Source organism: Misgurnus anguillicaudatus, chromosome 5 (genome assembly GCF_027580225.2).
Source record: "Misgurnus anguillicaudatus chromosome 5, ASM2758022v2, whole genome shotgun sequence".
In the NCBI taxonomy this organism is placed as follows: Eukaryota; Metazoa; Chordata; class Actinopteri; order Cypriniformes; family Cobitidae; genus Misgurnus; species Misgurnus anguillicaudatus.
The window spans coordinates 36,281,375-36,297,782 of record NC_073341.2 but is presented as its reverse complement, the minus strand read 5'-3'; the positions used below and the strand labels follow the sequence as shown (position 1 = coordinate 36,297,782).

General features: G+C 40.2%; 1 protein-coding gene across 1 annotated transcript in view; it reads right to left on the bottom strand.

Annotated features, from left to right (window-relative positions):
- Positions 1-563: 563 nt before the first annotated feature.
- Positions 564-16,408, bottom strand: part of gcn1 (GCN1 activator of EIF2AK4) — a 37,778-nt gene continuing 21,933 nt past the window's right edge. The window contains exons 35-57 of the mRNA XM_073868107.1: positions 16,131-16,252; positions 15,936-16,050; positions 15,021-15,200; positions 14,706-14,926; positions 14,541-14,609; positions 14,110-14,248; positions 11,745-11,941; positions 11,490-11,632; positions 11,251-11,368; positions 10,874-11,089; positions 10,594-10,758; positions 10,346-10,507; positions 8,456-8,548; positions 7,249-7,392; positions 6,897-7,166; positions 6,325-6,438; positions 5,801-6,225; positions 3,907-4,021; positions 3,422-3,518; positions 3,160-3,308; positions 2,830-2,940; positions 2,313-2,534; positions 564-1,169 (exon numbers count right to left, since the gene is read on the bottom strand). Of these exons, the coding sequence (XP_073724208.1) occupies positions 1,044-1,169; positions 2,313-2,534; positions 2,830-2,940; positions 3,160-3,308; positions 3,422-3,518; positions 3,907-4,021; positions 5,801-6,225; positions 6,325-6,438; positions 6,897-7,166; positions 7,249-7,392; positions 8,456-8,548; positions 10,346-10,507; positions 10,594-10,758; positions 10,874-11,089; positions 11,251-11,368; positions 11,490-11,632; positions 11,745-11,941; positions 14,110-14,248; positions 14,541-14,609; positions 14,706-14,926; positions 15,021-15,200; positions 15,936-16,050; positions 16,131-16,252 (3,713 nt within the window). The 3' untranslated portion in view covers positions 564-1,043. The remainder of the gene's footprint in view (positions 1,170-2,312; positions 2,535-2,829; positions 2,941-3,159; positions 3,309-3,421; positions 3,519-3,906; positions 4,022-5,800; positions 6,226-6,324; positions 6,439-6,896; positions 7,167-7,248; positions 7,393-8,455; positions 8,549-10,345; positions 10,508-10,593; positions 10,759-10,873; positions 11,090-11,250; positions 11,369-11,489; positions 11,633-11,744; positions 11,942-14,109; positions 14,249-14,540; positions 14,610-14,705; positions 14,927-15,020; positions 15,201-15,935; positions 16,051-16,130; positions 16,253-16,408) is intronic.

Sequence of the window (16,408 nt, the reverse complement as noted above, 5' to 3'; positions counted from 1 at the left end):
CATGCTTACAGAGAATAGTTCAACAAAACTAAGTTACTGGGTTGTTCTTTTACACATTTTCTAGGTTGATAGAAGCACTGGGGACCCAATTATAGCACTTAAACATGGAAAGTCAGATTTTCATAATATGTCTTCTTTAAACAAATGTCAATGAAAAACATTAAAGTATCCACATGGGAAAATCTCAGTATGTAATGAAGCCACACACCACAGTATTTGCAAGTCAAAATTGCTGATAACTAAATACATATAGCATAGAGCTTAAGTCCAGAAGTCCTAAAAGTCTTCATACAGGTGATGTAGCATCTTTGTCTTTATTAAGAGTGCAACTAATAATTTGCTTTTTAAATTTTTGATTTATTATTAAGTACATTAACAGTCAAAGGTTTGGACACACCTGTGATCCTCAAACATTTTGTATGATGACTTAATGATGATTAAATGTCTCCAAACCTTTGACAAATACTTCATCTCCATACAAAGTTCACTAAAAAGCATCATGGACGGTGAAACGTCTGGATAGATTAATTCTGGAAAAGTTTTAAAGATAAACCAAAAAATGATTTCTCATTCAATCAAACCGTTTATTAAACCAATGTTTCATTTAGTTTTATTCATACAACCATTATTAGTGGACACAGCGCTAACTGAAGAAATATCAGCATCACATCCCATTAAAGGCTCACACGTCTCACAGCCAAACGCAGCTCAGCGTCAAAATAAAATCATACAGGGTCATTTAATCTACTTCAGTGTTTGAAAAGTATTGGCACAAATTAATACTTTTAATTAAAAAGAAAAAAAAACATTTTAACAAACTATCAGCCAAAAAATTACTACTTTAGATCATTTAAGGGGTTCAGCACAATAAATACTTTTCCAGGCTTTTCTCATGGCGGAAATGACACGAACAAAGCTTGCGTTGAGGAGGGGACTATGTGTGAATGACTGACAGACGCAGGTCACTGATATATCAATCGCTCGTTCTTTAAGATCATCAGGGATTGAAGTTTCCGGATCCAGAAAAGGACTAACGCTGTCAATCATGTGAGGATCGTGTCATCGATTTCCTCATTGGAGTCGGGAAGGCCAGAGATCTTCTTCAAAGATCTTCTGTAACACTCTGACAGAAGCTCATTACTGGCTGAGTCTAAGATCGTGCTGATGCTCTGAAACAAATAAACACACACGGATGTTCACATCACGTAGACAGCCTTCATTGACATGCAAAAAAGTTAATTTTTCTTTTTATTATGAAGTATTATAATCTGCCTTTGCCCATTAGACAGGCCATTTAATTGTGTTGATTTAAATCATATTTTAAAGCGTATATTTTTTCTTGGCCTTTGAAACCTTATGTTGACTTTTTTTATTTGGTCTTATTTATTTATATTGTTTTACTATGTATTGATTTTATTATCTTGTAAAGCGATTTATATTGATTTAATTTATTTTGCATTTTTTGCGGTCCATATCCCATCTTTGCTTTTTAAATGCACATTTTAGTCATGTCCCCAGCATTTCATTCAGTCTTGTTAACAAAATCAATGTTCAACAAGTCACATGTTCAAGAGGAAGTTACATCATCTGGATCATCTAAAGGCCATGTGAGGATCAATAGTTACTTTCATCTTTTTTTTGTGTATATTTTACAGTGGCGGCCGGTGCCTTCTTTTTTCGAGGGCGCGCGATGCGAAGTTCGTCACAACATGTATGTAGCCTATCATGTGTGTGGTTCGTAATTTCAAAATATGTGTTCTGTGCATCGAGAGATCCTGTGTGCATCATGTGTCTTGTCAAAACAAGTGCCTGCTGCAGACGCGTCTTTTATGATAAAAGAGACGCTCGCGTTTGCCAGATACTCACATAATCTAATGCATAATCAGAGTTTACTGTTAAGGGAGTGTCTTGCGTGTATTTTGTGAACGTGAGCGTCTCTTTTATCATACACTGTTTTGACGCGTGTGCAGCAGGCACTTATTTTGACAAAACACGTGATGCACATGGTTTACATGACGCAACAAACACATATTTTGAAAATGCAAGCAACACACAACACAGCGAACGCTTAACTTAAATTTGCGCCCCTCAGATGAGCAGTCACGAGCCGCCACTGATATTTTATGATATTGATGTTATGACTGTGAATGCAAATGTTAATGTTATGTCCTATTACCTTTATTACTTCTTAAATGTTATCAGTTTATTTTAAATGTAAAAAATGGTAAATCACTAGAATTTGGTGTGAACAAAACAGAAAATGCTTGCAGGACAAACAAAAAAGTGCTTATGTGTATATTTTGGATCCTCACCTGCATGCCGCTTTCTCCCTGGCGCAGTCGCAGTAAACTGACAAGCGTGTGTTCGCTTTGGGCTCGGACGCTTGTGTTCTTGTCTTTGGTGTTGTCCAGCAATGCTTTGATGACCGGTTTCACCAGATTGGGTTCTAGAGAAGGAGTCTCCGCCTCTTTAAACACCCACCACAGGACGCGTTCCGTCACCAGACGAATATCACTGGACTGGTTCTGCAGACACTGTGGGAGGAGCCACGATAAAGAGGTCACACTCAGACATCTGATTTGAGTTTGAATAACTTTTTACATTAACTTTTTTTTTTGAGAAAAATAGTATGCAGTATACACATGTTTTTTGTATGGTATGTATGGAAAATCTCATGTACCAAGTATGCAATATTAAAATACTGTATCGCACAATGTACATGCCGTTTTGAGTATGACAAAGTTGTCAATAATGTTTATCATGCATCATTTTTCTATGCTGTATTTCATTCTATGCAGTGCACTACCGTGAATTGTAATTTAACCTCACCTTTACGAACTGTGTGACGATACGAGATGAGACACTTTCTCCTCCTTCTGAGCAGAGCTGATGCTTCATCATGTAACCCATTGCCCTGATGCCACTGCATGCGATGGGAATCTAAATGAGAGATCATACCCAACATTAATAAAGGAGCACATGAACAATAGACAATAAAGATGTGCATGCACACAATAATGGGCTTGCTTGTTGTGAATTAGATTTATTGCTCACGGTTTAATTATGTTATCATTGATTTTAAATTTACTCGTCCCTGAAAGTCACATTAACGCAAACTGTGCATCTCAAGATCAGGCTGTGAGATGAATTGTCTCTTACTCGATCAGCAGTAGCGCTTGATAACACAGCCTCCAGTACAGCAGATCTGTATTCCTCTGAACACAGCTGACCAGGAGCAGACTTCACTGCGATAGCCAGAGCCAAACTCCGGCCGTGACGCACCATCCAGTCCACACCAGACACATCCGCTGTACACAGAGAGAAAGATGTTCAGTGTGAGATATAGAAAATATTTTAAAGAGCAATCTTATAATTTTGTTTTGCTATTTTTGAAGCACATGCCTAATGTGTTTGATCTTACCAAGAAGATGCTGCTGTAAGACACTCCTGAGTTCATCGTCTGAAAGAAACGCACAGAGCTCGCCAACGCACCCTGCAGAGGCCATCCGTGTAGCATCCTACACAAAAAGTGCACACACACACAAAAGCCAGGTGAGGCTCCAGTGACACACTGACATGACCACATCCTGTGCTGCATCACGGCTCAAAGACAAACAGCATTAAGACGGTCATGAGACTTCAGACAACAAACAGAAACTCATCAACCAACATAATGCTAAAGGGTGGGACCGTGATTTCAGTGTTCAGGCTAAAGTTTTTCAAAAATCGCCCACTCTACCGTTAACTTGGTTGAGCTTTTAAAGCGAATGAACCTGATCAATGAGATTTTGGAGTGCGTGCATAAAACATCACCACCTGTTGCTGAATTCGTGGCCAGACAATAGGCCAGCACAACCCGTGTCTGGTGGTTAACTAACTGTAGATGTAATAAACTGTCAGTAGTACCTCATCATGTCCCAGCATGCCTAGCAGTGTACTGATGATGTTTTTCTTAATGGTGGGGTCAACCTTTGACCCTGCACCCTGGATGACGAACCGCAAGGCTTGTAGCATGGTTTCCCTGCAGCAAAAACAAACATACGATAAACATCCTGAACATATTTTATCAGACACTAATGTAGAAAGATAAACCAGGGCAAAGTTTTGTTAATGAACATGACAATTTTTTTTTACTCTTTCACCGCCAGCATTTTTCATGATTTTCACAAAAGTTTAATGCCTTCCAGAAAATGCTCCTTTTTAAATATATAAACATACAATAAATGAATTAAAAGAACAGACTCTGCTTTCAAACAAAAAAATCTGTTTCATCCTTCCTTCATGTGTTTTGTTTTTATCACCTCTCAAATATGTGTAGGTTTCATCAAAAGCACCAAATTTTGAGCAAAAAGCCGAGATAATTCCATATTTGTGAAGGACTTTTGATAGAGATCAGATGCAGAGCGATCTTTAAAACATACACGGACATACAGATGATTGCCGTAAGGCAATACTTCCAGTTTTTATAAGTTGCCACCTGGTGGATAATAGCGGTATTGCAGATTGACGAGATAACCCGTCAATGGCGGGGAAAGAGTTAATATAATACTACACCCGTAAATATTTTTTCATTTTCTGCCTATTTAGTTGTTCTAGTTTGTGTTATAAAGTGTATTGAAAAACTTCTGTGGCAACTGTTGCTGCTAAATATAAAGATACTTTCGAACACTGATGGCAACATTTCTTCCACTTTTTATCTTCCTTAAAAAAGGATTAGTCAATTTTCTTAAAAAAAAAAAAACAAGAAAATTTACTCACCACCATGTCATCCAAAATGTTGATATCTTTCTTTGTTCAGTCGAGAAGAAATTATGTTTCTTGAGGAAAAAATTCCAGGATTTTTCTCATTTTAATGGGCTTTAATGGACCCCAATACTTAACAGTTTTAATGCAGTTTAAAATCACAGTTTCAAAGGACTCTAAACGATCTCAAACGAAGCATTAGGTTCTTATCTAGCGAAACGATTGTCATCTTTGGCAAGAAAATTTAAAAATATGCACTTTTAAACCACAACATCTCGTCTTCCTCCGGTCCTGTGACCCGCTAGCGCGACCTCACATAATTGCGTAAAGCCGTGGAAAGGTTATGCGTTACATATATGAAACGCACATTTGTGGAGCATTTTAAATGATAAACTGACACAAAGACATTAACATTAACATCCACATACAACAACGTCGAAACGGTCCTTTTTCTCCACACTTGTAAACACTGGGAAGTAGTTTCGCATTCATCATCCGTGACCTCTTGACGTGATGATGTATTACGTGAGGTCGGAAGGAAGGACCGGAGGAAGACGAGAAGTTGTGGTTTAAAGGTGCATATTTTTTATTTTTCTTGCCAAACATGACAGTCATTTCGATAGATAAGACCCTTATGCCTCGTTTGGGAACGTTTAGAGTCCTTTGAAACTGCAATTTTAAACTACATTAAAACTGTTAAGTGTTGGGGTCCATTAAAGTCCATTAAAATGGGAAAAATCCTGAAATGTTTTCCTCAAAAAACATAATTTCTTCTTGACTGAACAAAGAAAGACATCAACATTTTGGATTACATGGTGGTGAGTAAATTATCTGGATTTTTTTAAGAAAATGGACTAATCCTTTAACACATTTTGATACTGAAATTAAAATCAACATACAGTGGCAGGAAAAAGTATGTTAACCTTTTGGAATTTCATAGATTTCTGAATAAATTTGTCTAATCAAGGGCATTAAAAAACAAAAAAAAATCTGATCTTTTCGCAACTGTATATGCATTTGTCTCCAAACACCCAGTCAGCAAACTAAAGATAACTACCTGACTCCTGAGTCCTCTGCAGTGCGTATGGCCGTCAGCTGCTCAGTGAACAACGGATCTACTTTAGCGTGAATAGAAACCAGCTGACCCAGGGCTTCGGCCGCCCGGAGCCGCACGGCCCGACTGGAGTCCTGGAGCGCCTTCAGGAAGGTGGTCTGGAGCTGTGGCAGGAATGGCTTCAGAGCGATGCCCACCTTGGCCAACAATAAAGTGAGTGTTTCAAGCAGAGCCGTCTTCACGTTCCAGGCGAAACGGTCTCCTAGGATACGGATGAGAGGTCCGGTGATGTTGACCACGGAGGGGCGGAGCGCCTCCGCTGATGTCAGCTTAATGACTCCTCCCAATGCACGGGCCGCCTCCTCCTTCTGCTCTGGACTTCCTGTCAACACACCTTCTCTCAACACGGGGAGAATACATGTGACACCCTGAGAGAGAAAGAGAGAGTAACATGACAAAGTCATCCAAAATAATTAGATGCATTCACATGTGTTGACCCCTGCCCTGTCTCTATAAGTAAAGCTCACCTTTTTAGGCAGACAGAAGCCGGGTAAGTGTTGACCTTTGACCTCAGCAGCAGCTGAGCGGATGTCTCTGTGCAAGTCATCGATCAGGGCCAGCTGGCTGCCGGCATCCAGTTTCTACACAAACACATAAATGCACTTAATATATATTAAAAAAAAAAACACACAACACTAGGGATGCACCGATATGGAAATTTTGGCCGATACCGATAACTCTTTATATTTGGGGGCGATAACCGATATATATATAGGACTAGACTAGCATACTCTCTTAAGCCCGCAACACGTGTCATCTTCGTGCTATGTCACAAAAAGCACCAATCAAAACTCCACATGGCCAGCAATGAGCAAGTGAAATAGTTCAACAAACCAAAATAATCCATCATTTATCGGCCTAATTTTGCTATCAGACCGATATCCGATAATATTAAAAATAAGCAGTTATTGGCCGATAACGATATGTCGGCCGATATATCGTGCATCCCTACACAACACAAAAGCTTGTAGCTGTCAATCAAGACCAGACATTATCCTAAGCATACTCTTCATAATCAATAATGTGAAGGATCTCAAACCTTGGTGATGGCGTTGATGGTGTCCCAGCTCTGGATCAGCACTTCTGTATTCGTGTCGTTCATGAGCCGCATGAGGCCGGACAGCAGCGTGCGCGTGTGAGCGCTGTAGTCCAGGCGAGTTCGAGAAAAGTAGCCGTTGAGTATGGTGACGGACGCTTGCCTCAGCCCTGCGTCAGTTCCTCGCGTGGCTTCCAGAAGGTCGTCGATGACGATTCTCTGACCGACTTCATCCTCCACAGATAGAACGACGGTCTGACAGTTACTGAGCTCCTGTGGAGGAAAAAAAAGAGTCAGAAACAGATGATTCATGGGTGGCGATCGAGTGGAAATGATTGACAGGTGTCAGGTTTACCTGCAGGCATTCTTCTGTGCCCAGCTTGTCTTTGAGGGAGGACAGGAGCGCGGGCAGAATCACCCCAAGATGGCGCGTCAGGGCGTCTCCCGCCACCGCAGAGAGGAAGGCCAGAACACGCGTGTTCACGGGAGGAGCGGTTAGCTTAGAGGAGATAAAAATGCATATACAAAAGTTTATTATCATTCTACTCTATCTCTGTTAGTTTAGTTAAAAACATGGTTTGGTTAGTTCCCATTTCCCAGCCCCATCTAGTGAGGTTGGTTGTTTTACAGATGCTCAAAATGATTGTTCCTATTTAAAGGGCGCCTATTATAGTACGGACATAAATATGTGTTGGTAGTGTGTGAACACAACAACCCTACAATAAAAAAAATCCACCCACTCCATTTTTAATCCCCATCAAACAAAGCAGTCTCATTAGACATGCCGTTTTGATTCTCTTGTTAACGTGACATCACACTGATAAAGCCCCACCCATAGCCATTGACTGACAGTCCTGCATTACTGTAGTTTCCACCGTCAGCAAATTGTACGCTGTCAACCATATCTCATAATATAGTCTAACGGTGCATTCACACCAGGCGCGGTAGAGGCGGCAAAAACTAGTTGTATGCTTGAACATTTGAGTTTACTCACTTCATTCGCGCGTAAAAGCCGCACGTGAAATTCTAGTCATTCGAGACATTCAAGTGGAAATTCGCGCCATGGGAGGGGCTTCCGTGACCCCCCCACTTTCTGTAATCACTTCACTACTACAGCAAGGTCCTGATTGGTTAACACGGCGCGGAAAACTTGCACGTTTCAATTCGCGCGTTCAGTGCCATTTGCGCATACCGCGCCGCAGGATGCCTAATCGCGTCTTTGGATTGACTTAACATGTAAATCACTCGTGCTTGCCGCCTCTACCGCGTCTGGTGTGAACACTACATAAGACTGTATTCACAGGAATCAGCTTTTGTTAAGGGAGTGAGGAGCAGCAGCTCATTTGCACTTAAAGGTACAGACACATTTTTGTTCCCACCCAAATATTGGACATGCTATAATAAATAATATGTGGGGTATTTTGAGATGAGACTTCACAGACATATTTTGGGCACACATCTTGTAAAACAGGCATTATAGGTGCCCTTTAAATAAGCAGTTCTTGGTCCAAATAAGTTGCGATGCTTACCTGTCGCTAGTTAAAAAACAAAAACAAACTCACCTTAGGCACCAGGTAAGGCAGAACTGAGCGACTCTTTACGGCCATGACCTGCTTGAGTCCGTCCAGTGCAAACTCTGATGTCTCTTCATCCTCCTACAATCAACATACATTAACATCATCATCATCATCATCATCTTTAGACTGCAGCTAATGCATCCTACAAAATCCCAGATGGAGGGAAACTAACAATCGCTGCGTTTCCATTGCAGACATGCGCAAAACTTTAGCGTTATTTTCAAATACTATTGCAGCCTTTTGATTAATCAATGATATGCGACTGAAACATGGTTTCCTCTTGCGATAAGTCATTTCAAACATCACATTGACTGATGTTGGTAAGCTTAGTAATATCACATTTACCATAGGCATTATTTTTAACAAAAGCAGACATAAGCGTATTATCCAAACATTAATGCCAAGGAAAGCACCTTACACTTAGGAGCGGACACATATAGGTGTTTTTTGTAGGTAATAGTACATTATTTTAAATCAAAAGAAATGTAGGAGTGTTATCTAAACCAGTGGTTCTCAAGCTGGGGGCCATGAGATGTGCAGGGGGCCCCAGTTTTATGACATTTTATAAAATAGATTAATTTATCATAAATTCTGTGTAATTAAACCTCAAAAGCAATACGTTGTATAATTGAATATCTTGGTTTAATAATAATAATAATAAAAAAATGATGTCAAACATTTTCTTTAGGGGGGCCATGAAGGTGTACAATGTACACAAAGGGGACCGCACACACTGACCTAAACAATACTGGCAAGGAAAGCCTCTTATACTTGGGAGCAGACACGTATTGAGGTGTTTCTGAGAGGTTTTAGTATATACTTGGGGTGTAAATCGGACAGTTAATTAAGATCCTGTAAAAAATTCTCCGACTGCTGTGCAATTTTTGTCCATCACTCACTTCTCCGGTCTGATTACGATTCGATTCAATTAATTTATTGATATTTTTATATTACGTTCCTAGTTAAGCAGTTACATTTTTACTTACAAATGCAACCAAAATATATAACATGAACATTTAATTTAACTCTTTGAAAATGGCACAATCTCTGTCCCAATTGGAACATTAACAAAATGTCACAAAAAAAATCAAGCATATGATGGCAACAGTCAAAGTCTTTCAGTATTTTGTGCCAACATGTGCAATAGTGACAATCACTGATGTAGTTTATGAAAAAATAAATAAATTGAAAATTAAAATAATTAATATAAAAATAAAGCTGTTAAACTTAAGCATGTGATCTGGTCACACAACATCAGATCTTAAGTGTCAAACAAGTGCTGCAGTGATCTCTTTTGAGAGATTTTTCTTAAAAAAAAAAAACCCAGATCAACATGTTCAGGAGAGTTTTGCATGGACAAATCACATGTAGTTCTGCATCACATTCACTTGCTGATGCTAGAAGATGGAAATAAACAAAAACAAAAATGCACGCTTTGGTGGAAATGCAAGGTGGAACGAGGATGTGGAAAGTGTCAAAATAAAGGTACCTCAAATCGATTTTTTACGTGTTGCATCAATGCATCGGATCATTAGAAATAAAATATATGTATCGATACATATTGATGTATTGTTACACCCCTATTACATACCGCATTATCTACAAACAATAATTATGTGACTTACATGCATCAGGTGACCTGAAAATGCTAATAAATGGTTTCAATTGCAGTTTTGCAAAATACACCTTTTCCGAATTGTCTGAGAAACGAGTGTAAAAACTTTTTTGCGATATATGTGAGTTTTTGCTAAATTTATGCATGTCCATTGGCTGTATTTTCAACTCATTTGCTCAATTTAAAGGTTAATGTAAACACAGCTAGTGAAGTATCTGAATATTGCGGGATCACTAATAAAAATGCAACTAAGATGGTACCAGCTGCTTGAGCAGGGCGGGCAAGATGTCATCAAGCGCCTGGTGACCGATAGTCGTGTGAAGCTGCTCGAAGGTTTTAGCGGCCGCTTCTCGAACCTCCTCCAGAGGATCACACAGAGCCTTGCGCACGGTGGGGACCAGAGACTCAGAAAACACCAGAACCTGACACACACACACAGACACAAAATGTCAGATCACCACAAATCACCTGACCTTTATTTTATCTTCCGCATCGCTGCATGACTCACTGCGTCTCTGCTAGTGGACTTCATGATCTCACTCAGGCCGATACACACGCCCTGCCTCTCGTCGCTCTTGTCCGAACGTAAACCCTCCTCCAGGATGGGAATGATCTCAGGCAAAATCTTCTCGCCCAGCTTCCTCACCAGATCACCCAACGTACGAGCGGCGATCTAGATAAGGAAAAACACAATATGGTTACACAGAAAAGCTTTTTATCTTCCGTTCATCTACAAAACCGGGCGATTTAATAAGACATGGAAATTAAAGAGATGTGTATCTGTGTACCGTTCTTTTGTCTGGACACGTAGAGGCCAGGAACCCCAGCAGAAGTGTGAAAAGGGTTGGCAAGATTTCTCTCAGGGTGCGGGGTGTGTTTGTCACCACAATCTTCCATACGTGAAGAGACGCCTGTCTCACCACCAGCTGCGTGTCTGAGCGGCCCATGTAGAGTCCAGAAAGTACACGGTTGCGTCTTTCAGGGCCCAGTGCTCCAATAATGGCCTAAATATATTCATCAAAGTATATTTATATATACGACAACAGGAAGTGAGAGATATTTCTTCTTCTAAAGATAGCGGTGCTGTCAGACCCTGTTTCTGAGGTCTTGACAGCAGGATGAATAATGTCACTCTAGTGCGTTTCAAAAACACATTACTCAGTACCTTGTTGGACTGGGCTGTGCCAAAATTGTCATCCTCTGATGCCGTCTCGGTTGTCATCTTTCCCGTTACCCCGGAGATGTGGAACAGCAGGTCTCCTAGCAACTGCACCGAGCTGAATCTAAAAGAACACAAGTAGCATCAGCATCCATCACTATGACAACCACAAATGAAGAGGGTCTTAACTTATGATCTGATGGAGGGACACTTATAAAAGCTGTGTGTGTGTGTGTGCAAAATACCTGATTCTCCACAGGTCATCAAAGAGACCCTGTTCAAGCTCTGGGAGCAGGAGGGCGATGGCGGTCTCAGCATACATGCTGATGATACGCTGACCTGCACGCAAGGCTGTGTCTCTAACATACTCGTTCTCATCGGCCAGAGCCTACAAATAGAAAGAGAGCAAGGGCGAGAGACGTAGAGAGATAAGAATCCATCTTGAGCAAGCAATAAAAGATCACACTGTGAGACCATTAGAAAGCGATAAAGCGTCTCACCTTCAGGATACAGGGAATGATGGGACCCACATACGGAGTGAATTTTTCTCCGAAGGTGAGCGGGAGGTAGATGAACATCATGATGTATCCGTCTCTGACGTGAGAGGCGATGTCGATCTTACTGGCTGTCTGCACCACGTCAGGCATGAGTTTATCGAGTTTCTCCACACCGAGAGCAGCCATGACCTCGGCCAGACCTAAAACACACAGACACATCAGACCCAGAACAGCAAAAAACAACAATACCTGCATAAAGACACGTCTTTGTCATTTTCACAACAAAAAAGTACTTTTTAACCACAACTTCTCGTTTTGCACTAGCCATGTGACGTGCCAGCGTGACCTTACACATTGCGTAATCATATCGAAAGGTCATGCGAAAACTACCACTCCAGTGCTTACAAGTGTGGAAAAAGAGGATCATTCCGATGTTGTTGTATGTGAAATGATAATAATTAATGTCTTTGTGTCAGTTTATTGTTTAAAATGGTCCACAAATGTGCGTTGCACATACGTAATGCGCAGTGTTGGGGTAACGCATTACAAGTAACGTGCATTACGTAATAATATTACTTTTCTGAAGTAACAAGCAAAGTAACGCATTACTTTATAAATGTACACATTAATATTTGAGTTTTTTTTTTTAAGTAATGAGAGTTAATTTTCAGTATAATTCATTTTAAAAATAAAATAATGTTCTGAATTAAACTGAACATATTAACGTAAAAATTACACACTCTGTGCGCCTGAGCGTCACGGAGCCCCTAAGGGGACATGGAGCAAAAATTAAATAAAGTTTAGTTTCACGTGCGCACGCGATTCACAGTTAAGCTGTGAATTTGTACGATTTGGCCTTTAAACGCAATAGTTTTATGCAATAGTTTCACGTGCGCACGCGATAGTTTCACGTGCGCACGTGAAACTATCGCGTGAAACTATCGCGTTTAAAGGCCAAATTTTACAAATTCACAGCTTATGTTTTTGTTGCTGTAAAATCTTACAAGTTATTGGGGCGGTTTCCCAGGCAGAATTTAGGTTAATCCAGGACTAGACCTTATTTATATTAGGTAATTTAAGAAGTTTTTACAAACATGCCTTATGAAAAACACACTACAGGTGTGCATCTTAAGACAAAGCAATGTCACTGGTATATGTTAAAATTTAACAGGACAAGGTGTTTTTAAATGAAAGCAGTTTAAACAGGCATTTTTTAGTCTGGTACAAAGATGAGCCCTGTTTAGAAAACTGCCCCATTGGGTTTAAAATTAAGTTTTGGGGGGAAGATTATGAGAAAAACAGCACTCATCCGGTGAGATTTTGGCCGTAGCTGTATCCCTTCTAGCAACAACCCAGAAACTATCGTAATACAAGACTGTCAGTCAGTGCATGTGGGAGGGGCTTTATCAGTGTGACATCACATTGCTAAGACTAAGAAACTAAGGCGTCCGCACGTGAAGACATCGCGTCCGCACGTGAAACTATTGCGTTAAGTTTCGTGTGCGCACGCAAAACTAAACTTAAAAAAAAAATCTGCACATGAAGATTTCACGTAAGCACATTAAACTACACTTTAGATTATTTTTTACTCCAATGTCACTTTAGGGGCTCGGTAGAGCGGGACCAGTTTGATTCAAAAACTGGAGATGGCATGCCAGAGCTTGACCTTTTGCGATCATAAAAAACGCCTGCAAGGCCCGAAAGAGATCAAGCCTCAGCCAAGTAAGAAAAAGTAACGCAAAAGTAACGTAAGCATTACTTTCCATGAAAAGTAACTAACGCAATTAGTTACTTTTTTGTGGAGTAACTTAATATTGTAATGCATTCATTTTAAAAGTAACTTTCCCCAACACTGGTAACGCCTGACCTTTCAATATGATTACGTAATACGCAAGATCGGCTGGCGAGCCACACGGCCAGTACAAAACAAAAATGTGTGATCAAAAGTAAATTTTTGGGCGAAAAGGACAATTGTTTTGCTAGATAAGACCCTTATGTCTCGTCTGGGATCGTTAAGAGCCCTTTGAAGCTGCATAACTGTTGAGGTCCACTAAAGTCCACTATATGCAGAAAAATCCTGGAATGTTTTCCTCAAAAAACTCAATTTCTTTTCAAATGAAGAAAAGAAAGACTAACATCTTGGATGACATGGGGCTAATTATTAATTTTTTTATGAAAATGAATTAATCATTTAAGGTAAATTAATTACAAGAAGGTATAAGGCAAATATAAATTAGCACTGGTAAGCACTTTAATATTTTAAATACTGTAAATGTAAACAAACATCAGCTAGAATAGATTTAGGTCTGAGCTGCAGCTCTCTGCTGCCCTCTGTTGGTTCAATGCAGCATAATTGGGTCGTTCTCACCTTGTGCAGCACCAGAGCGATCCACAGAGCTCTGTTCTGAAGCCAACGTCTCCATGAGCCACGGCAGCAGGTCCTCAAAGCTCGACTCTCCCATACCCTTCACCATGGCACCCAGAGCTTTAGCAGAGACAGTTCGTACCTGCGGATCAGGGGCAGATGGGACGTGACACACTGCAGATTCAGCTCGTGCCATTTAAAAATGATTTCTCACCATCCAAATATATATTCAAAACTTACTCCCCCAGCCCACCCTGAGCATTTACTTAAACTAAATGACAAAATGGGCTCATTGTGAAGTCTGACAGCAGCAAACAGCAACAAAAACATAAGCTGTGAATTTGACGCTTAACTAAAGTTGTAAGTGGACTTCATGAAGGCTATGCATTAAAAGACTAAAATACAGGCCTTTATAAAATGCCAGATTTTTGTACCTCAGGCACAGGATCCAACAGAGAACTTTTCAGTCCTGGAATCACAGCTGGCAGATATGGAGACAAATCCTTGTATAAAACACAACACAAAGATATGGACAATTAAGATTTACACATTCAAATGTGTATTTTTAACAACATGAAACATGAAAGCTTATTTCACACCTTCTGGTCAGTGAGTGAGTACATGTTTCCTATGATCTGGGCGGCCATTTTGCGTGTGTCGGTGGAACGGTCTTGAAAAGCTCTCTGAACGATGGGCATGATCAGAGCAAGTGATGGAGCATCAATGAAGTGCACAAACTTTGTGTCCAGCAGCGTTTGCAGGCAGTGATGCGTCCTGTGAGATGGATCGGTCAGAGCATCCAGCAAAACGGGGGTGATCGCTGCACAATTCACAAAAACATCAATTTAGTGTCATTGAAACAGAACATAAAAGGTTATATAAGGTGTAACATAAAACGAATAGCTCGTGCATACCAAGGATCTCAGGGTTGCGAATGACCGAGCCGATCTGTCGGAGAGCCTGCTGACCGGCCTTCTGGACCTTCACGTGAGAGTCGGTCAAAACCTCGGTCAGTTTGGGTACGATGTTCGGCAGACAGGAGGACAACTGCTTAGGAGCGCAATAAGCCATCGCACCCAATAACTCCACAGAGCCTACAGAGAAAAAACATAACATTATGAAAATAGCGGTCAGTGTAGCTTAGGGGTGGATAAAGCAAGGCCGACTAGCCACAACCCAGAAACTATCGTAATACAAGACTGTCAGTCAGTGCATGTGGGAGGGGCTTTATCAGTGTAACATCACATTGCTAAGGCAATCAAAACAGCATGTTTAATGAGACTCTGTTGGTTTAATAGGTATTCTTAAAAAAAGTAGTGGGTAAACCCTCCCCCTGCCAATGATGGGTTTTTACGGCAATCCATATTTCCACTATTATCCACTAGGTGGTGCTTTTACCCAACTTATAAAACACTGATGCATCCACTGATCCAAAAACAGTAAAAAAAATTCTGTGTATGTTTTGATCATAGCTCTAAATCTGATCTTTAACAAAAGTTTTTTACAAAAATGCAATTACCTCTTTTTTTACTTAAAATATGATATTTTTAAAGAAACCTACCCATATTCGAAAGGCGATAAAAGAAAACATGAATAAAGCAAAGGGTCTGTTCATTTATTTGATATATTGTACGTTTATATATTTAAAGAAGAACATTTCCTGGAAGGCATTCAACTTTTGTGAAAATCAAAAATTGCTGGAGCTGGCTGGCAACCACAAAAAAAAAAAAAACTGCCGTCATGGAAAGAGTTAATAAATATGTGTGGAATATTGGTAAATAAATAAAGTACATCGATCACAGGTGTTCATTTGAAATTTTGAGTCTGACCTGCTTTGGTTCTCCAGGACTCTTCTTCCAGTGCCACCAGCAGAGACGGCAGGACGAGTTTCACACCGTGAGCGCTCAGATTCCTCATCACGGCTTTAGCACAGTCATCTGCAGCCTGATACAGAAGAGGTAAAAAGATAAGAAAAAAACAGACATGTGTGAGGAGGACAGACCACAAGGACCGTGTGCATTTACCTCTCTGACGTACTGGTTCCCATCACCAAAACACAACAGGAGGTGAGGAAGAACATGGACCACGTACGGCTCGAATAACTTCCCCAGCATGTTACACAACATCTCGAAGGCGAACAGAGCACCTGTGAGATTGAGAGAAGATAAGTTTACGTTAAATATATGTAATACATAAAAAATGGCTTATGTCTTGACACAATATAGACGCTACTTTTAATTCTTATCTTTAAAGGATTAGTCAATTTTCTTAAAAAAAAATCCAGATAATTTGCTCACCACCA